The sequence below is a fragment of the Zootoca vivipara genome, chromosome 4, assembly GCF_965207765.1.
Source record: "Zootoca vivipara chromosome 4, rZooViv2.hap1.1, whole genome shotgun sequence".
NCBI lineage: Eukaryota > Metazoa > Chordata > Lepidosauria > Squamata > Lacertidae > Zootoca > Zootoca vivipara.
The window spans coordinates 43741572-43764992 of record NC_142587.1 but is presented as its reverse complement, the minus strand read 5'-3'; the positions used below and the strand labels follow the sequence as shown (position 1 = coordinate 43764992).

Sequence of the window (23421 nt, the reverse complement as noted above, 5' to 3'; positions counted from 1 at the left end):
AGTTCACTTATGCAATGGGACTTTTCCTTTCTCTCCTCTTCTGCCCTGTCAATTTGCTTGGTGGGGAGGACCCAGAAGAGGTTTGAGGTGAGTGGGGGCATGCATGGGGAGGAGCCTTACAATAGTCCTGTACGGTAGTATTTTTAGCCCCCATACGTTGCTTCTTTCTTCTGAGCTACAAACACGACTAGAGGGGATGAGTATGTAATGTACCTAAGACCAGTCTTCCTCTCCAAATATTGAAACATTCCAACAACATTTGTAACATTGAATATTATAAGTATAGATTACAATGCTCAGATAGGTTATTAGATCACTTTGAACAATAAAGGATTATTCTACCCTATACTACTTTCCAATGAATTTGCTAAACCAAATACAAGATTTAATTTTTCAGACCTTATATGTACTGTATAGTGTCTTCCAGCATTTGAAATAGCTCTTGTTCATCAGTTGGTTCAGGTTATGTGAAAAATATGTTGGTTCATAATTGAAATTATTGTCCACATGTCAGGCATTAGTGAGCATGTCATTTCCTAAAACTGAGACTAGCTACTTATTACTGATCAATCTGCCTTTAGATGCACCAGCTGCTTCTGCTGCAAAGAGGGTAGGAAATGTGCATAGGAAAAATAAGCAAGTGGAGAAAGGATACTTAATCCTTCCTTTGGATACCACTTCCCCCCTGCTGTTTTTCTGCCCTTGCTGGGGCCCCAGACGTGTGTTTTTCAACAGAAACATGACCAGAAGCTTCCATTTGGGCCATAATAGCTAGTTCTAGAGAAATAACAATGGGTAAGGGAAGGGTTAAACACACACCCTCTACTTTCCCCCTGTAATGCAGCCCCTTCTAATGCAGCTTTGCAGCTGAGAGTTTAGAAATGTGAGCTGGACATGAGTGTGTCATTCCAACTTCAACTTCAGTTGTTATATTTACTAGTTAGTGGTAGCAGTGAACAATTCCATTGACAATTCTTTCAGCTATTTCATGAGGTCATTCTAAGCTTCCATCAGCTGCTATAGTGATTTCATAGGAATGTTGTCTTTCAGCTCAAATTGTACTTGGCAACCATTTCTTATTGCTTCTATATACTCCAACAATCTGCAAGCTGTCCCTTTTTGAAGTGATCTGAATATAGTTTTTTAACAAATAAATAAATCCTCAACCACTCTTTAACATTCCAGAAATTTAAATCTCTTCACTTTATCAGGCTGTTTGTTAACTATATCTAATTGTACATCAGGTTTTAACAAATCCTGTTGAGATCTCAAATTGTGCTCTGTAAACAAAATTCACATTTGTGGTTTATATACGTATCCCAACTGAAGCCTGCTGATTTAACTGATTGAAATCCTGGCTGTCCTTTCGCAGCTTTCAATGTATGTCTCATGGTGTGAATAAAGCATTTATGCCAGAAAATTTGTGGTTGGATAGATGTGGTACAGAAGTCACAAGCTTGATATTGGTTTTGTTGGAAATGTAGTAATCTGTAGATACAAACAGTGTAGAGTTGTTACTTGTAAAGCACATCTGGTTACTCAGAAAGACCTTGGAGAACTTGCATTGTGATTCCAGAAGTTGAGAATCGCCTGCAGAGCATCACTATTAATTTGGAAATGAGAATTCAACCTGAGTTTCATGGAAACAGATTTGGCTTGAATGTAGAGGGATTCTCCCCACTTACATCCACATGTAGACTCCAGCTACCCAGCCCCAACCAATGTCAGGGCAGCCTGAAGTTGGAAAAAAGCAGTCCTGACCACTGCCGCAACTGGGGCTACTCAGTTAGCTTTGAGAGCACGAGCATTTCCAAGTTGCAAATGTAGTCCTTCAGGGGGACACAACTCCATTCAGGACCATTTGTAGTCACCATCTTTCCCCGCCAACTGCACCTCTGTCTTGATTGGATTAAGTCTAGCTTATCCCCCCTCATCTAGCCACAAGCTGTCCCAAGGCACCAATTAAGATCTCACATTGGTCCCAAAGTCCGGAGGAGCTTTGTTGGACTGGTTGTAGATAGGGAAAGGTTGTAGAGGCAGCAAAAAAATGGGGTTGGTTATAGATACCATATACAGTGAGAAATAGGAACCTAGGGTGGAGGAGAAGGAAGCTTGAATTGCATATAAGGGGAATTCTGCCACTTGTGACTTTTGCTGTCACTTCAACATTGTGTCTTCTCAAATCTAAGGGAGTAATGGGACCATGAAGCAGTAAAATATGTTGGGGAATGCAAGCTGCATTCTCCCCATATTTATTAGAAATCATTAGCAAATTCCTCAGGGTCTTACTTCCAGTATGTTTTATATTAATTTACACAAAGCTTGCAGCCATAATGTGTCAGTAAGGTGTGCCGTGCTTGACAAACCATCAGTTGAACAAACAAGGAGCCACCAAAAAACAGAAAATATTATGCTTTGCCTGCAGCTGATAGTTCAGCCAAAAGTGTTTCGGTCAGACTGAGAACATCTGCCAGCTTGTATTTTGTTTAGCTTAGCTAGATCTGCAATTGATTGTTATGTATTTACCCCTTGCCCCACCATTTTGTTTTATAACACTGAACCATAATGAAAACGACATTCTAACTCCTGTAATTGCCAAGTTTGTTAGTGTTTGATGGGTGCTTCCCTTTTTGCTCATTTTTGTAGTAGCTAGAAAGATGCACTAGAGGCACAAACTCTAATTACTTGGGCAAAAGCCAGGATTACTTGTAAACATGTGTCTTCATCTTCTTTTTTGAAGCATTTACTATCACCAAAATAACTGTATTTTGTGTTAAACACAGGTAGCAGGGGACTATGTGGTCCGTGCTGCTTGAATTAGTAACAGCATATCAACCAGCTGGACTAAGATGTCTGGGAGGGAATAGACTAGAAGGAAGGGAACAATAGGCAGAATACCCTGGATGTAAAATTATTACTGCAGGATTGTGTAGTTTTCTGCTCCCTTGGCCTCTTTCTAGTTTTAAGCACTAATTCTTTCTACTGCTACATTCTTGTTTAATAATTAGTATAGAAAGCAAAAACATGTGTACAGTATCTTAAGCCAGGATTTTCAGGATATACTTAAAGGCTACTGGCCCCTACAAAATTTTATTGTATCTTACAGCTGTTAGCTTTTAAAACAAGTAATACAAGTGGAAGCTTGTGAATAGCCATCAGAAGAGAATCTTCATTATAAATGCAGGCTGCTTGCTTCTTTGCACCCATTCCCATAGATTGTACATGGACCAGTGTGTTACTAGGTACTTTCTGCTGATAGTTAACAGCAGAATCCTAATAAAATTGTGAGCATTTCATTGCAACTCAACAGCTCAGCCAGTGACTAGGTCTACAGTAGGTCATTTCAATACGCTGAAGCCAGGGTAAGCTCTAAAAGTTCTGTCATTTTAATCTAATTCATATATCTACCACTATGGCAAGTGCCCCAGTATGGAATTCACACGGAAAATATACATTCAAAAAAGAATATATAGGTGCTAATGTAGACTGCCTTGCTCCGAGAAAATGTGATGTTGTAATTAGCAAATCTTACTCATCAAGTTACATTTGCTTACATGGAATTGCATTTGCTATTCCGCTGCCCATTCCCCATATCTTATAATAATGGACACAAGAAAAATAAATAAGAATCATGAAAATGAATTTTATTCTTCATATTACATGTGAGTAAGCCCCACTTGAGTAAACACATAAAGGATTGAGCTATAATGCATGCCTAAAGGAATTGTGAGCAGCCTAGTGCCTCACCAGAGACTCTTTGAGTTCAGCTTAGCTGTGATGACATAACAGGAAAGGTCCTTTTGTGGATCCGTAACTGGTTAAGGAACAGGAAACAAAGGATAGGAATAAATAAACCATATCTCCAATCTGCAATAGCAGATTGTGAATAGCACGGGCAATATTGTTAGAATGTAGTTCACACATGATATTCCAAGTCTATTTGTACTACCGGTAAGGACAAACAGGAAGGTAATGCTTTGAGTGAGGGCACTACATAAGAAGAGTGCTGCTAGATTAGACCAAAGGCCCATCTAGTCCACCATCCTGTTTGCACAGTGTTCAGCCAGATGCCTATGGGAAGATGACAAGCAGCACAGCAGTACAGCCACACTCTTCCCACTTGTGATTTCTAGTAACTGGCATTCAGAGGCATATTGCTTCTGGGAACTGTCAATTTTCACTGCATGTGATAGCTGAAATATCATTTGTCCTCATTTTGAAGTGACCTCGCTAATGTCATTTTTGTCTGAAATATTACATGCAAACATGTACACCCTTCACTGGGAGTATGTCTCATTGAGCTAAGTGGAGCATACTTCTGAGTAGACTCGTATGAGCTTGCTCTGTAGGTGTTCCTAATTGTAAAAAGATTATAACTAGTTGTTTTCTTTTTGAAGGCTCTATTATCAGGTGACATTTGGGATAATATGAGGAGATATCTGTCTTTTTATCACAAAAACGTCTCATATAAGACTGTCTCAAACTGAAGGCAAAGGGTGCAGTGGTCTATGCACATTTGCAAGAAAGAATCCTATTCTTGTGTTTTCAAAATGAGAATGAAGCCCTCTATCAGTACAGTACAACATTTTTTTTTACTTCCAGCTTCCTTAAATTAAACCACCTTCCTTTCTCATCACTCAAGCACCAGAAGCAAAGGATTTCACAGGATCCAGGTCTCAGCTCAGTACTGTATTCAGATATGAATGTGCCCTGGATCTTACACAACTAAATGCTTATTGTCGTCTTGGCTTCCTGAGAAATTTGTTGATTTGAGGTATATCTGTTTGCTTTTCATTTTCTCACTTACCTTTTATTTTTATTTTACTGTGTACTTAGCTGAAGCACAATGCTGGATTGCTGTTTGTCTTTGCCAAGGTTTAAACTGATCAGTTAGATTTTCACTGGAGAAACAACACAGTGAATAACTCAGATTTCCCTTAGCAATACTACCATATTGCATGTAAAATTTTATAGCATATGGACTGATTAGCATTCAGAAAGTGGTGGTGGACATCTAGAATATAAAATACTTGCTGCAGTGGAACACATTCAAACATAATAATAATAGCAGTCCATGGAATGAACGGTACAGAGAAAGTTCTATACAGTATTATAAAGCATTCAAGTGACACTGCTCGACTTTAGACAATTATTTGGGTCATCTTAATCTTATAAAAGGATAGAAGGTCAGAAGTTTAGCTGAAGTCAATTTGTTGTTCTTTTTTCTACCCTTTAAAAACAAGGCCCCAGAGTTGCAGATTTCAAAGGATGCTACAACAAAGTCATGCTTTCAGTTGCACACATAACTTGTGTAAAGGTAGGGGAAATCCTTTAGCCAGGCAAGCAGAAATGCACTGACGTAAGTCTCTTAGCACTACAATGATTTGTACCCTAAATGTTTTTAGTCTTCCTGCCATTCTCTTTACTACTACTGTTGAATCGTGGAAAAGATGGATGAAGGCACAGCTCTTAAAACAACCAGCTCTTTATTTCAGCTCTGAGTCCTGGACTGCACAATAGCTTAGCCGGCTGGCTTATATAGTACTCGGTAACTTGCAACAGTAATAAACTTCCCCTAGCTATCCAATCCGTGAACAGCAGTCTCAATCCTTCATTTGCATGTTGTGGACCTGAGGGAGAACTGCAGCGACTGTGGGCAGGTTAAGAACCGTAGCCACGGTGGCCAGAATGAGTACTGCAGTCAAACTTAATACATAATACATAACAACTACATTATCTTTGCTTACTCTTTTTAAAATGTAAATCTCTGGCTGTTTACCATGGTACTCTGTGCAACACTGAATTCCAGCTCACTTTTAGCACTCCATGCTTCCCTCCTACATTCTCTTGCTTGACAGTGATAATACTTTTACTTTACTTAGACTCTTCTGCCTAAGATTGTTATCTAAAACATTTCCTGTTGGAGGCAAAGAACAAGATGGTGCCACTTCCCATGGCACATAGTGAAGCATATCGAACTGGCAACTAAATCTTATTTCAACACTGGCTACATAAAGTATCTTTCATTGTACCTGAGGGTAGCAAGCCAGCTTAGGCAGGGTTGCTCAGATCACATGGTGGACATATTTTTATTATCTAGCACCTCACTGCGGTTTGCTTTCCACTTGGCACCTGCCTTTTCAAACAGATGCTGCAATGAAGCAGTTCTCTGCTTCATCATGCGAGCAGAGCAACAGAATAACTACTGGACTGAAATCACTGAATTGGCTACCTGTTTGCTCAGTCAGGGGGCTTTTACAAGCATGTTGTCTGCAACACATTGGGAGAAAGTTCATAGACAAGCTGGTTAGCCAACATGGAGTATTGTCCACATTGGCTCAGGGAAATAGGAATGGCTGAGTGTGTGTGGAACACCTGAAGGAAAAAAATCAATCAGTTTGCAACCTTCAGTTCCATATTTTTACCTTGCTTGGTATGCACATTGCTGATAATTCATACACAGTTGAATTAAATAAATTCCAACTGTCATTTGCATTCAGATGTGCTGTTCTTAGTCCAAACACCCTCTCAGAGCTGTTAGTATCCTCAGAATCTCTCACATTTGGCTGCATTTCTAGTTGAAATCCTATTAAATCCTGGGAGCCTGCAGGTCATAAAGCCAATCCCCTGCCAAAAGCATGGGTTTATCCAAAGCTATTCTTGTAAAGGGTAATAAACCCTCATCTACACATACTTGGATATATGATTGGAAGTTACTTAAATGATCGAAAAGTCATTTCTTCTTAAAGGTCTGAATCCAAATGAAATCCTAAAGATCTGCAGTGATAAATGTTTTATCACACATTTAGGAAGTTAGTTACAGTACTGAAGCCTAACAAAGAGTTACTCTTAACTTTGAGCAGAAATCATTACAGTTGCAATCTGAAACATTATTTCTTGTCTGTCTTCCCCATGGTAGGCAAGAAGAACAACCAGCCTTTATCACTATAATAATACTTTCCTGTGATAGACAAGAGGAATTTATAAAGTCTCCCTACTTCCTCCTGGTGATTCTAAGCTAAACTAATTATATTCCATCATTCTCTCTTCATTGTACATTAAAATGATTAGCTATCCATTTACTTGATCAATGATTTTTCTAATGAACATTTTATTTGTATAATAATATAATAATAATAATAATAATAATAATAATAATAATAATAATAATAATAATATATTATTTATACCCCACCCATCTGGCTGGGTTTCCCCAGCCGCTCTGGGTGGCTTCCAACAGAAAAATAAAATACAGTAATCTGTTAAACGTTAAAAGCCTCCCTGAACAGAGCTGCCTTCAGGTGTCTTCTAAAAATCTGGTAGCTGTTTTTCTCTTTGACATCTGATGGGAGGGCGTTCCACGGGGCAGGTGCCACTACGGAGAAGGCCCTCTGCCTGGTTCCCTGCAATTTGGCTTCTCGCAACGAGGGAACCGCCAGAAGGCGCTTGGGGCTGGACCTCAGTGTCCGGGCAGAACAATGGGGGTGGAGACGCTCCTTCAGGTATACTGAACCAAGGCCATTTAGGGCTTTAAAGGTCAGCACCAACACTTTGAATTGTGCTCAGAAACGTACTGGGAGCCAATGTAGATCTTTGCTACTTACTACTACCAACTCCAGCATAGCATTTTCCCGAATGAAACTTGGTAAAGAATTCTATCATCTAGCATACCTAAGTAACTGCCCTACCATTTTTCAGGACATCTATTTTGCAATTTGTTTGGGAAAATTAGAGTATGCAATAATTCTCCATGGCTTATTACTTTTTAACTTTCTGGTGGCAATAAAAAAATAATCCCTGTCTGCATCGAGATCTGGCAGTTTCCAGCAGTGACAGCTGTACTTAATGATTTTATTTTGTTCCTGAGTTTATGCCCAGTTTCCCAGTCCTTCCACATTTCACAACAATGTGCTAATCTACAGGGATTCTGTAGTTTTCTTGCATGTGCTGAAAACAAACTCAGGGTGAATACAAGAGTCGTGACATTCTTCCACCAAAGAACCCCTTTAAAACTTTTGTCTAACCAACACCCACAATTCTGAGAACCTTAAACCTTCATTTTCTTTAAAAAAAAGTATTCACTGATACTGATGTAGAGGAAGAAAATGGACAGAGTGTGGATAGTAACTATTAAAAATCAGAAACCAACAGGGGTTTGGTTTCCAGGGACCAGGGTTGTCCAGCTTACCTGACTTCATTGCCATGAACCTTGTAGAGGTATATTGGAGGGATTCCCAGATCTGGATATAGAATGGGAGGAGCTCAGAGTCGTAGGTAGAGGACCCTGGGGAGGGGCAGAACAGGCTGTCAAATGAGCATTCCACCCCTATGACACTTAACACCTCTAGTTCGGTTTTCCCAGCCTTAGATACACCTCTTACACCACCTCTGGTCACAAAGGAGCCTTCCCCTTCAGAGGAGAGGTCTAAGAGTTAGCCTGACGCCAAGAAGGCTCAGACTCCACCCATGGCTCTAAGGATGTGTCACTGGCAGCAGTGGTACAAACAATCTTTGCATAGCCAGGCTACTCAAAGGATTGCCCATTTGATTTCCCAGTCCCAGACACATGATGCTTGCTGCACAAGTTTCTGCCATACTTCAAAAGGAAAATGCAGGGGGGGGGGTGTATTCTTGGATCAGTATTTCAGCTCGTGCTTAGCCTTGTATTCTCAACTCTTGTAGACCTGCTGAAACTTGTAACCTGCACTTTGCCTTCAAAAGGAAGCCAAACCCTGGTAAACACTGCCCTGGAACTTTTCACCACTTCAAAGTGGGGTACATGTAAGAACACACATGTGCACACTGACTAGAGGTGTGTGGCCAGTGTGCATGCCTTCTGGCTTTCTTCCAAACCACATTTACCTGCTGAAGGTAAACATGGGTGGAAATAGTTATTGTTTAAGTTTGCAAGTTAAATTGCTACATCTATCATATCACATCGTTCACCTCGGTGGAATTGTAAATGTAAACTTACGTCCTGGAAGACAAGAAAATCTGTAATTCTCAGTTAATTGGAAGAAGCAGCCCTGACTTCAGTACTGTCAGCATGATTTCAGTCTGGCGATATGATAATGATTATTATGTCAAATGCAATCAAGAATGCAAGCCTTGAACTGACAAGAGGCTTAGTTATTTTTTTAAATGCACGATTTCATGTAATATGTGGTCTCCTATTCTGTAGTAGCCAAAGCTGGATACAAAAGGAAACTTAACTTATCCTGAGGAATAAATTGTGGTGTTGTTACTTATTTTATACAGCATTTTATTTCCTATAAGTTAACAGCATAATTTCTTTCTTTTTAATGTATTGGATAACCTTTCACTTGGCTCTACTTCTCATATTGGTAAAGACTTGCACAAGAACACATAATTCCACACTAGATGAACAAGATCTGTGGATAGGATAGGATCTCTTGCAAATGGGCTCCATGGCATTGAGGGAGGAGGCTAATCTTGCCACCCTGTACCATTATCCTGTTAACCCCCAAACTGTCCTGCATAACAAAATATATAATTATCATGCAGGAAGCTGCAGATTTTGTCTGCAGGGCAAAAAACACAGGGAGGTTGATTTCAATCGAAAAAGCAGCCTGGGAAAAGGGGTAACGCTCCCCTAGCACAAGTTAACTTGTTTTAAATATAGTTAATGTTAACACACCAAAACACAGTTACGGTATGTTAAAAGCAAATGCACCTGAACTCCTCCACCAGGCAGTGTGGGAGAATGAAAGGTCAGGGAGATCATATGAACCCAGGATGAAGTTAGACTTGTTCAGGTTGTACTAAGCCATGCAGGGATGTAGGAAGAGGGGGGCAATGGGAGTGTGCGCCCCTGGCAGCACGATCCCGATCATCCTGGTGTGGTGCCATTGCAGCTGTACCCCCCCCACCCGTGCTAGGCGCCCCACCTCTGGAACGCTTGTTACGCCCCTGTGGCCGGTGGTCCCTTCCCCCAGAATGCACGCCACGCCCCTGCAGGCAGCGCGCCATGCCCCCGGGACGCGTGCCAGCCCTGCCCCCACCTGCTCTCTGCCCCCAGTGCCGGAGCATGAAGCTCCGCCACTGAAGCCATGCTTTAGTGGGGTGTCTGAACACAGCCAGTGTGCAATGTTGAAAGTATGTGGTTTGAGAATAACATCTCTAGTTTAATCTCTTGGAGAGCATGAGTATGCACTGCATATCTGATTCTTTGCCCAAAGATGATGCTGTGAAGAATATATTGATTAGGAACATGCCCAGCCCTGCTATTCAGCAGGCTGAAACAACCTGTTTCAATCAAACCAGCACCATAAGAGGAGGATAGAGAAAAACAGGAATTAACGTCTAAAGGCTGCAGACTTCTTAAACAGTTAGTATGCTCTAGTGGGGGTGTGAGAGGCATTTTGACTCAACCTCAGGCACCAAAATGTCTTGGGACAGCACTTGTGGGACAGCTAAAGCATGCTTGGTGCACAGGAGGTTCTAAACAAACAAGTTTCCTTTGAACAATATTCTGATTATGTTTTCATTCATAGTGTCTCTGTATATAGTGCCTAGCACATGTTTACAAATACTAATTTGAAATTATAGGTAGGTAGCCATGTTGGTCTGAGTCAAAGCAAAATAAAAAAAAATTCCTTCAGTAGCACCTTAAAGACCAACTAAGTTTTTATTTTGGTATGAGCTTTTGTGTGCATGCACACTTCGTCAGGTATCTGATACCTGACGAAGTGTGCATGCACACATAAGGTCATACCAAAATAATAACTTAGTTGGTCTTTAAGGTGCTACTGAAGGAATTTTTTTAATTTGAAATTGTCTTAGTTTTATTACTACCCATCATTGCATAGTTCCTTCATTAAAATCCTAACAATTCTTTAAAAAAAGAAAGAAAGAAAGCTGGAAACTGCCCTGTTCTTTTGAATAATAGTAAATAATACTAATACAAGGCCACCAAGTTGAGTCTCCAAAGAAGGCAATTTTAAATGAAAACTGCTAACAGTTTAATACTGGGAGCCTTAATTGGTCTCATATAATGTTATCCGTGCATTTCACTCTTAATACATTTAGTTGTTTCTGCAGTAATTAAGAGTAAGAAAGCAGGTGCCTTTAAAACCTAATTATTTTGATAATCAGTTTACACTTAAGTGCCTTTGGTAGCCAGGATTTTATATTAAATGAATTTTAACCAAGTAATTAATATACACATTTTGACAGCACTGTTGACTACTATAAAATCTCAAAGGGGTTGTGCTTTTGGATGCAGCAAAGAATACAAATCCCCTCTTCTTAATATGCCAGTGTTTTCTTCCTCCCAAGATGAACCATCTTAGAATTGCTAATGTTTATGCACATTGCATTAAATAATTTTTATATAAATATGCCCTCCAGTTCATATGTTGGCAATAAAGCTCTCATTCTCAAGCTCTGAAACTTGGTAATTGGGATGGGAGATTTATTCACCACTTCTCTTTCCCCTATTACTTCTATTAATAGCTCATTTTGATACCACACCACCTTTTTGGAATTGACCTCAGCTTGATTATGCTTCTGCCTCACCTAGATACCTGATGGCTCCCTCCTTCCCTTTGGAACTGGGCTGGCTACTGAGTTCAAGCAGCTTTACAGACGTTTTGTAGCACTTGGGTTCAGGAGTACTGTATACACACTGCTTCCAAACTGTAGGGGTTGCTGCATTCCTTCTCCAAAGGCTGACACCATGAGGAGCTACTCCCCTCCAAAGGCAGGCTTTGGACTTTCCAAATATTTTGTAACACTAAATGGTTCCTACATAGCAAACAGAGTCAGATTGTTCCACTGTTGCTACAATGCAATGGATGATATCCAATGTTAGCCATGATGGAGAAAATAATAATTTCATAAAGCTGTATTATTTTGATGACTGCCAGACCCTCCAAGTATTCCTATTTTCCAGGGACATTCCTGGATTTACAGAAGACATCATGGTTTCTGATTTGATCTCAGAATGTCCCGCTTTTCCTTAGGACATCCCTATTTTCATCAGAGAAATGTTGGGGTTATGTGAGTCAAGGAGATAATTAACTATAGAATCTTTAGAAGACATCTGAAGGCAGCCCTGTATAGGGAAGTTTTTAATGTTTAATGTTTTATTATGTTATTATATATGTTGGAAGCCACCTAGACTGGCTGTGGCAACCCAGTCAGATGGGTGACATATCTATCTATATATGAATGTAAACTGGACATGTGGGTGTGTCTCCACTTTTCTCCAAAACCGCTTGACCGATTGCGTTCAAATTTTGACACAACTTCCCAAGCGAATATGAGAGTGACCCCACACTGTTTGCGTAGACAGATGTCACACTTGGGCCACGAAAAAGCCCCAAAACCACATGTTCCAGAACTCACAACTCAGACGAAAGTGCATGCTTGGATCACAGGAGAGGTTGTAAAACACTGCCCTCTAACGACGGCTACACTGGTACTGCACCTAGGAAAGCTTCCCTCTCCACAGCATCTTGGCTCGGCTTTCCAGACTGGGCCGAGTGGAGGTGGGGGCTCATCTGTGTGGGGGATGGGGGAGGAGGGGCAGGATAGGTTATGGATCGGGACAGAGTGGGGCCAATCGCAGGGATGAGCCAGGGTAGGGGGAGAAGGGGATGGGATAGGTCATTGGTTGGGACAGGGTGGGGGAAGTCACAGGGATGACCCTGTGTAAACAGAACACACATAAAACATTTCAACAAAATGAAGGGGGACCCTGAAGGTGAGGGGAGTCTGAAGGGGGACTCTGCGGGTCCATTTAAGAGACTGAGCCACAGCAACTCGTGGCCGGGCCAGCTACCAGTAGTAAATAATAAAATGGTGGTGGTGGTGGTGATGGACAGGAAGTCCCTATTTTTATCGGAGATATCTTATAGGGTCTGTGATTCCTTTTTTTAAAAAAAAAATCAAATTTTACAATCACAATAAATTCAGTTCTTTTCCAAAAAAAGAAAAAAAGAAACAATATAGACTCCCACCCCGCCCCACCGCTGGATGCCAATCTTCCCCCCCATAAATTCTTGCATCTCATTTTATCTCCAAACTCTTTGTTTTCCCTCTTGTATATCATAATTCCCAATTATTTAATTACATAAATGACCACTGTCTTATACTTATGCATTTGGTTGAAAAATACAGATCCCAAAGGCAATCTAAGATATATGCTGCTTTTGTAGACTTTCGTGGTGCCTTCGATCCAATTGACCGCCCAAAGCTGTGGAGGAAACTCACAGAATTAAAAATTGACCAGCGCTTACTGATTCTAATACAAAATCTATACTCTTCCAATACCTGTCAAGTCAAACTTAACACCAAAGGTCACCTTTCATCAGACATCCCAAACTCGAAAGGGGTAAAACAAGGGTGTATTCTTGCCCCCTTTCTATTTAAGTTATTTTTATCAGACTTGCCAGATCACCTCCAAAAAATAGAATCACATGCCCCTAAACTTAATCAAAAACCAGTTCCTCTCTTATTATACGCAGACGATGCTGTCCTACTATCATTAACGAGCTTGGGTCTGAAACGTCTTATATCTTCTCTGATCGTTTACTGCGAATCTAACAAACTCTCTATAAATTATGAGAAGATAAAAAATTTGGTCTTCTCGAATGGTTGGAAATTAGAGAAATGGAAAATAAGAGGGCAAGAAATCCAACAAGTGAAAATCTATAGGTATCTGGGAATCTTATTCCAGAGCAATTTAGGGTGGGCAAATCATCGCACAAATGCCATAAAACAGGCAAAGTGCACCTCATCAGCAGTTGCCCGTTTTTATTATCAGAAAGGTAATCAATTTATTCCTGTGGCCAACCAGATATTTCAAACAAAAGTGCAATCCCAGATATTCTATGGAATCCCGCTATGGGTCCAAGCATATAACAGTGATTTAAAAAAGATTCACTCCAGCTTTCTGAGACGTATTCTTGGACTCCCAACTGTGATCAAATATGAAACAATGTGTGCAGAAATAGGCATACACACAATGGAATATTGGGCCTGGACCACCTCAATAAAATACTGGTTACGCTGCCATTTTCGCTGCTCCCCATCAAGTCTGCTCGCCGATTTGGTCAAAGACTCCTATAAATCAAGATGGTATCAGTACCTTGAAAAAAAGATTGAATCTTTAGGCATTGAGCTGGAGCCCCTGTACAATTCAAACGAGCAATACATTTTCCACAATATCCTACCTAGACTAAAGGATGTCGAGAGACAAAATATTATGGCAGCTGTAAACAAAATTTGCTCCCCTATATTCTATGATTTAAATATCTTAGATAGCAGAGCCAATTACGTCACTAAGTTAATAATCCCAGCCCAACGTAGGGCTTTTATGCTGGCCCGTTTGAATGTTTTTCCCTCGGCATTTGTCAGAGGAAGATATCAAAACATTCCTAGAAACAAGAGATTCTGCAGATGTTCTATGAATGTCCCGGACACTGTAGAGCATATTCTCTTTCATTGCCCATTGTACAGTACGCTCCGTCAACGCGTGCTGTCCCCTCTTCTGGGTGGTCTGGAACCCCAGCAAGGTGAAAGTCTGGGATTCTGCCTATCTGATGTTGACCAAAGGGTAACGGCGGGGGTAGCCGAGTTTTTGGTAGCAGTCCTCCAAGGAGCAGGTTAACAAGGAAAACCACTGATTCTATATGTATTTATATATATGTATGTAGCCAACTGCTGCCTTTTTATATATATTTCAAGGCTTTTATATGTTATTTTCTCTTTTATGGTTTTATTTGCAAAATGCCTAATAAAGGTTTGATAAGTAAGTAATTACATAAATGATATTTCAAACCTGATAATGTTTTAATATATTTACAGTGGTCTTTTTTATTTAAATTTTATTAACATATAAAACACATACATTTACACAATACATATACACAACACACTACCTTATTTTCATAACATAAAATATACCTACATTACTCTATATAATACTTGATTGATACTATACATATCAACATACCTATACAGTGGTGCCTCGCTAGACGAATTTAATTCGTTCCACGGGTCTTTTCTTATAATGAAAAATTCATCTAGCGAATCCCATAGGAATGCATTGGATTTTTTTTGGATTTTTTTTTTTTTTTGCCCATAGGAACGCATTAATTGAATTTCAATGCATTCCTATGGGAAACCGCGATTTGCTAGACGAATTTTTCATAAAACGAATTCGTCTAGCGAGGCAACCTCCGCTCGAAAAATCATTTCGTTAAGTGGAAATTTCGTTAAGCAGGGCATTCGTTAAGCGAGGCACCACTGTATACCTATCCCATACGGACACCCCCAAGTCACTTGACTTCCAGCCATTCTTGTTATGCTACTTTATTTTTCCAACTAGCTTAAACGCATTTCATTATTTCTTTAATCTCTTCCTCTATCTTGACTTTACTCTCCTTTCACTCTAATCATTTTCTGGATTCACTCTGTCAAAAATTCTGCTTTTTCCACATAGATTTTGATGTATTCCTTAAAGATAGCCCAAATCCTTCACTTTTTGTACCATATCTCCTCTTATCCTCCCTGTTAATTCAGCAATATGGAAGTATTCCATCATTTTAGATAGCCAGTCTGTTTTAGTTGGAACGCTGCTGCTTTTCCAATTTTTGGCAATTAATAACATTGCTGCCATAGGCACACACATAAATATTGGTCTGACCGTTCTTTTTATTTCCTCTGACATGATGCCTAGGAGAAAGGATTCTGGGTTTTTTCCCCTTCAAATTAAAATCTAAACATATTTTTCAATTCATTATAAATATTTTCCCAGAATTCCACTATCGCTTTGCACTCACACCACATGTGTAGAAAGGTTCCTGCCCCATTGTTGCATCTCCAACAGACATCACTACAGTTTTTATACATTTTTGCAGTCTAACTGGGGTCAGGTACCATCTATACTGCATTTTCATTACATTCTCTCTTAAATTATAGCATGCCATAAATTTGATATCTCTTTTCCACAGCCGTTCCCATTGGCTCATCATAATATTTTCCCCTAAATCCTGGGCCCACTTTACCATCACTCTCTTCACTTGCTCCTCCTTTACCTCCCATTCTAGGAGCAAATCATTTAATTTGGAAATATGTTTACTATTAGATTGAATTAAATACTCATCCAATCTTGAAATTTCTTTCTCAAATCATTTTTGTTTATCTTTTACCAACCTCTGATTAATTTGAAAATATTCGGCCAATTGTTCAAATATTGTTAAACTTCCTTATATTTCTTTCAATTTAAATTTGTTATTTTCCTCTTCCAATAATATCTTATATGTTGCCCAATTATTTTTCATATTCTTTCTCTTTACGGTCATTATTTCTAAGGGTGAGGTCCACTAAGGTGTTTTGGGTTCTAGGATCCCTTTATATTTCATCCATATTTTATACAATGATTTCCTTATAATATGGACCATGGTACAGTGGTCTTTTAAATACTCTATAAATTTCTTCCATTCCTGCTCAAACTTTTTCTCATCTTGATCTCTGATCTTCATGGTCATCTTTGCCATTTCAGCATAGTCCATCATCTTAATTATCCATTCTTTTTTTGTTGGTATCTTCCGCTGCTTCCAATTTTGGGCTGAGGGTATGTGATTCCATTCTCCTTTCAAACTATAGCCTAGCTAAACTGAAGAGCCAAATGATTTTGATTGGTTCAGGATGATGACATTGGGTTACAATTGTTAAGATTGTTTTGGGTCAGGTTAGCCATACTGATTTGTATGCTGGTGGTAAATTTAATTCAATAAATCTTTAATAAAAAATACTTTTAAAAATTGTTAAGATTTTATTGCTGAATAGAAATCACCCACTTAATCTAGAAGTGTATAAAAACATTGTTTTGGATGTGGTTTTTTGCAGCCTCGTTATTTTTGAGACTGTCCCTAATGCACATTTGTCTTTCAGAAAAGGTCTACCATATATTTTCACTTGGAACCCGCAACCTTTTCTTTTGGGTTTCTGGAACAGATGCCTCCAGTCTAGGAACCCCTTTTAAATTTATCCAACAGTCATACACAAGTAACTTACATTAATTAATTTCAGTGATTCTACTCTGAGTGTAATTTTGTCTTATTTTTCTCGTCTCATCTGCAGTTTTCCCCCAGTGTCTATTTCTGTAAGATTTAATTAACTGTCAGTGACGCTAACCTAAAAGTAAACTTCTTTCTTAAAAACAACAACTGATTATTCAATGGGAGCAGTCCAAAGTCAGTGACAAGGATTTGGGGTTTGGTTAGGCATCTATTTATTTTTATTTTCTGCTTTTAAAACTGATACACAGATTTTAGCTTTGTATAATCTGTAATGTTCCCCACATCTCAATAAAGAATAGCCACTTTGTTTCTGGTGGGAAAATGAGATTTATGTAAAGCACTGCCTGATCTTCCAGACCATAAAATATGTCCTGATATATTGCTACCTTTTTTTATTCACATTATTGGATTCCTCTTGTCATCCAGGATGTAAAGGGCTGGCACCCAAAACTGCTATCTATTTCAAAGTCTTGCAACAACAGTAGTTCAAATTCTTATTCAGCTTGCGTTCTTATCTCAGTATTGTTTAATTTAGTGTAAGATTGTTTTTCTTACATATTGTGATATTATTTTTCAATGTATGTGAGTATAGTGAATGGAATTTTGTTAGGAGTATGCAAAATATTTCATTACTCTTGATCCATAATTCAGATATTATGTTTGTGCTCACCATTCATAAACTTAGAAAATGTTCCTCAGTAGCTAGTGAGGTATGTGCCAAAATCTGTTGTTACATTGTTGCAATTTAAGGAAGCCATCGTGTTTCTTTTAATATTATACTGTACTAATTAAGAAGCTTCCTTTTGCAGTGACAGACTGTATCCCTTTTTAATTTTCTTAAAGTTCATAATAAGAAAAATGAAAAGAAAGATTAACCCATAAGCCTCTTCGTCTGAAACTTGTTTTCTTAATTAAAATGCATTATTCTTACTAAGATGTTAATATATCTTGTTATTTCAAGTTGTTTTATATGTGAGAGAAAACTTTAGCATTTCCTACCTCCAAACAGCCCCTCTTATATTGGATCATGTACAAATTTTGATAGCAATGGTCACTCTTCATAAATTATATCTGAATACATAATATTACTAGGTTGAAACTGTTTATACTGGGAAAAGAAAGATTAAAATGTGAAATGTATACCTTTTAAAAAATGAATGACTTTAAGCAGTGCTTTCCCCCTAAAAATAAATGTTTAGAGATACTCATTTTGACTCAAGAAAATCACCATTTTATAGTTCAAATCGGGGGAAATAAATACAGTAAATGGACAAAAGTACAAAGATTCACAAAATATTTAGGGGTATGTGTACCCTGCATCCCCCCCAGAAAAAAATCACTGACTTTAAGTGTCAAGGCTTTGGGGGAGGGTGTACGAACCAAATATAACCCCCCTCTCAAAATGCCATGCCTTCTGTCATACTGTTCTCTTTGTCTGCTGCAACCTCCCCTTCTTTTTTCCCCAGCCACCTCCTTCATGTAAACCTTTGTAAACTACCAAAATAGTTCTGAGCATACTGTGGTTGCAGCATAGTTTAGAAGTAGCAGCAGTTCGAAAAACATGTTAACAAACACTAATCACATGATGATCACATGTAGGCAAGTGAGGGTCTTGGAGGAGAGCATCACTCTGAGGAGGAGGGAAATGATCCGTTAAAATGGACCCATTCTTTGGAGTGTGACGAGGCAAGCGGATATCCTTTTGCACTGAATATAATCCTCCTGGGGGTGGGCTGGGAGTCCTGGTAGTGGTTGATTCTATATTTAGTGACATCTATCTCTGTCGCTTGGCTTATGAAGGACATGCAAATTACATGTTGACTTGACTGTCTGGTGCAAAGGTCGCAGATGTCACATGACATCTAAATTGTGCCTGGGAGGAGTCAGTGGTTGTTGTGAATGCTGCATGACACTAATGACATGTGAAAGTGCAGTCTAGAACATGGTTCCTAGAACATGGGTAGGCCTGGGGGCCGGATCCGGCCCAATTGCCTTCTAAATCCAGCCTGCAGACGGTCTGGGAATCAGCTTATTTTTACATGAGTAGAATGTGTCCTTTTATTTAAAATGCATCTCTGGGTTATTTGTGGAGCATAGGAATTTGTTCATTTCCCCCCAAAAATATGAACCGGCCCCCCACAAGGTCTGAGGGACAGTGGACCGGCCCCCTGCTGAAAAAAGTTTGCTGACCCTTCTCCTAGAAGACAATTTTAGATTGCCAGGTAGGAGGTGGACCTACAGGGTGGCTTTCTCTGAAATACTATTTGTTCCGTTCATTAGCCCAGTTAGGGTTGATTAGTGGCAAGAGAAAGGTATTCTGTTCATTGCGCTATTGTACATCACATGTTCCAAGACTGCTCTGGTACAGTTTCCAGACTAAGCTCTAATTCAAATTTATACTAATTAATTTAAGGAGGAGGAACAAAGAGTAGTAGTTTATAGTGCTGCATTTTTTTCAGTCTCTTGAAGCCCAGATTCCAAATGTTCAAGAGAAATAAAGGCAGAAATGTCAACAATGTCTTCAATTAGGAAGTGAAAATAAATTAATAGGTGAGTGGCCTGCTCCGGAGAAGGAAAAACTGTTAATGTAGTGCCAGCTAATAAAGATAGACTGTACTGAATGTAAGTAGGTTGGGAAAGTAACTTGGCAATAATATTCAGATGATGAGCTTCATCTTGGGGAATAGAGGAAGAGATTCAGGCTGAATTCTGTTGCTTTCCTTTTATACCTGCCTTGTGATTATTGGAACAAGGTGCTACTCATATTCTTTTCAATTGTACATTGAATGTGGCTTGACTTCTTGTACATTCAAAATTCAGAGCATTTATATATATAGTTGAAGATGTTAATGTATATTTCAGGGACAAAGGCTGTTTGATAGTTCTCTACAAGTGTTCCACATGCTTAATGTTAACAGGATGAGAACAACCGATAATGCTGTTATCCATTCTCAGAGCAGAAACTGTACTGCATTAGACTCTGTGTTCAGCAAAAATTCACCCTATGATGAATAAACCACTCATTTCTTGAGCCTTGCTGCTTCAGCTCTACAGGAGTTGTTAATGGCCTCATATGTTCTTGCGGTGATAAAGCCACAGCCAGTTTTGCATGATTATTGACCTTCACACATTAATGTACAGTGTGTTAGGCAGTCTGCTTTACAAATCTAGCTTTGGAATGTAGTTCTTGACTACATAATACATGAATAAGAGAAACATATGTTACAGAAGTACATGTGTTAAAGCCAAATCTAGTACAATTGCTTTAATGAAAAGTACATTTAGAGATTGAGCAAAGCCAGAAAAAACCCACAAGACTTCTCTCAGAAATGCTCATTTATCTAAAAGCCAAGGTCTTTAATTGCTTCTTCATTTAATAGGGCCCAAATTATGCATTTTTAAATACCGTGAGTATCAACTTGAAAGATTTTTAGAAGGTACTTAACTTTTCATTTGGAATCAATGTTACTTTAGGTTGAGACTATCCTTATCAAAAACCAATAGCCAGGATAGTAAGGATAGCAAGGATGGATAGAAACAATATATATTCAAATTGATATATGGGTCCTCTAGCCTTGCAACTTAGATATACCAGTATTTATGATAAATTATTGTTCCTGATTAGTGGTTAAGAAATATTTTATGTGACATCTGACAATCATTTTATAGAGAAGATTCTAAGGGGAGAGTTTTGATTAAGGAGCTCTTTTCCTAAATTTAATAAAATAAAAATGAAGTACAACCAGTGATTCTATCCATAGAAGCAATTCCAATTGTCTTGTTAGCCTCTTCCCTCCCTCCCTCCTCCCTTACCTTGCTCTTTCTACTATAGGTAGAGACTAACATTAACTGGTAGACATGGAAAAGCAGACAACACAAACATTTTCATCCCTCCTCATTTTATTGTGGTGTTATATTCAGATTTATTGAAAATTGCTCACACTCTTTCTGCTTCCCTCTCTCTACAAACTATCCGTGTCCTGATTCCTATCACTATGCTGCATTTGACTATATTTGTGCTTTCACAGAGTTAGTGAGCGAGAGGCCGCACTAGAAGCAGCCCTAAGGCTGCTACAACAATTCTACCTGGATCTGGAAAAGTTCCTCGCCTGGCTTACAGAAGCAGAAACCACTGCCAATGTTCTGCAAAATGCCACACACAAAGAGAGAATACTAGAAGATACCCAAGGGGTTCGGGAGCTCATGAAGCAGTGGCAGGTAAGTCAAGTGATTTGAATTATAGAATTCTTTTATACTATGAGGAATGAGCCCTTTCAGCTTACGGAAAAGGGATGTGCTCACTTTTAAATTGTGTTTCTCTGTGTTACTGGCACTGAGTGCTATAAAGATGTGTTTTATTAATAACAAAGAGAACAATGAACATGTTTTTTATTTAAATCTTCTTTAAGGGAGTGTCTGATGTTTAAATAAACAGAATATTGAGGCTTCAAGTACTGTTTGCAGGGGAAAGAAGGCAAATAATATTTGCTAACAGATGCTTCTATGTCACACATATAACAGAAACAGATTCTTGACAGACCTTTGGCATAGATGAGTATGCTGTACATATTTTGTGCTTATTACAGCAATGCAAAATCTGTCTAGATGTTTCTGGTTTGCCTAGCTGAACTAGTTTAGTTTTCTACATCACTGCAGAAAATTAGGTCTTCTGTCTAGTACATGCCGACGAGATGAAACTGAAACAATGTCTTAATTTTCACTAGTTATAGATAATTAGGGCACACATTTGTTTTCCCCACTAGAAGCAAACAAAAAAACAAAGGCTTCTTCATATCAGGGTTTCTTTCAGACCCAGCTTTTAATAAAACATTCAGTTGCCACATTTTAAGTGGCGTTGCAAGCAAGCTTATATTTCCATTGTGTTATGATTATGCATCATAACGTCCATGGTTTTGATCATAATGTGCCTATGTGTGTCTGATTTGCCAAGCCAAGGTGCGTATACAGAGCCCAGCACTATAGTGTAAAATATTTTTACAGTGTTATTAGATGCCTGTTGGGAATGCATAATTAACTCTAAACCTAAGAACTCTACTGTGTAAAGACCACATGAGTTAATATGTTCCTGAATTAATTTTCATTGCTTTATTTAATAATAAAAACCCCTACCTTTTATAGTTATTTGGTTGCTAGCTTTGTTATGGTGCCAACATGTGATCTGACAATGAATTACCTTGTTCCCCTACATGTATTCATCTATAACTCTAGAGGGAACTCACACATCTTTCTCATGAGGGGACTGTAATGTAATGTACCTACATCTAAAATTTCCCCTTTAGATATTATAATGGATGTGCAAATGCAGTTCTGCAAGTCATTCACATACCAAAATTTATGTTACTCTAGGAATAGGGTTGAATTAACAGTATAATCCTGCCCCTACTAATGTTCCCTGCTGAGAGCAATATGTTCTCATGGTTGTATCCAGTGCTCACTTTGTGCTAGCAGAAATACTTCCTCCAGCATACGGAGAGGCACTTCATTTTCACTAATCCCCCCTGCCTTCTATACCATATTCCATACCATTCCATAGGGTCCCTCAACCCCAAGGGGAAGTTTTTTGGGAGCAACAGGGGGATGTGTTGAATAGGAGGGATCAGCAAAAATGAGGTACCCTGCCTTGCACAAGCAGAAGTACTCCTGCTAGCACAGAGCCACCATTGGATGCAACCCTCAAAATAAATTTAAGTAGTAATGCTGAGACACAGATATATAACCAAAGCTGGCCTTCTGTCACTAAAAATCTGCCTCAGAATATGTTATTGCCCTTAGATATATGCTTGAGGCAGACACCCTTTGGTGGGTATAAATATAGATATTTAAAAGTAATAGATGTGTATTTTCTCACGGTGTGAAATACTGACTACCAATATATCAAAAGTTCATTTATGGTGTACAATTGGTATGAGGGAGTATGATATTATTGCACATTTTGTTGGCCTACCGATGTAATTATATTGTCTTTGCATTATAAATGCAGTGTTAAATAGCATGTGTACGGAAGCATAATTTGTCAGAGCTGACAATAACATAAAAGTTGAGGTGATTCACATCTTTACCATGCTTTCTGGATATTTCCTATATATATGCACACACACACACACACACACACACAAAATAACTAACCGTTAATCAGAGGAGTTGTGTAATTACATCTTATGTTTGATTGTCTAATTTAAATACATCATGGACTCCCTATGAGGCCTGAACTGATACATACCCATATTAAAGGAATGGAAGTAATGAACTTTATTTTCTGCTTTAGTACTTGTGGTGATGTGAAATCTCCGCTGTGTTAATTACCCTTGTGGGCTTGTGGCAATAATTATATGTGACATTGCCTTCCAGA

General features: G+C 38.8%; 1 protein-coding gene across 15 annotated transcripts in view; it reads left to right on the top strand.

Annotated features, from left to right (window-relative positions):
* The window catches only part of DMD (dystrophin), a 1006777-nt gene that overhangs the window by 754547 nt on the left and 228809 nt on the right, over positions 1-23421 (top strand). For all 15 annotated transcript variants that reach the window (XM_035114386.3, XM_035114388.3, XM_035114384.3 and 12 more), the window contains one exon: positions 21080-21269. In XM_035114386.3, the coding sequence (XP_034970277.3) occupies positions 21080-21269 (190 nt within the window). The remainder of the gene's footprint in view (positions 1-21079; positions 21270-23421) is intronic.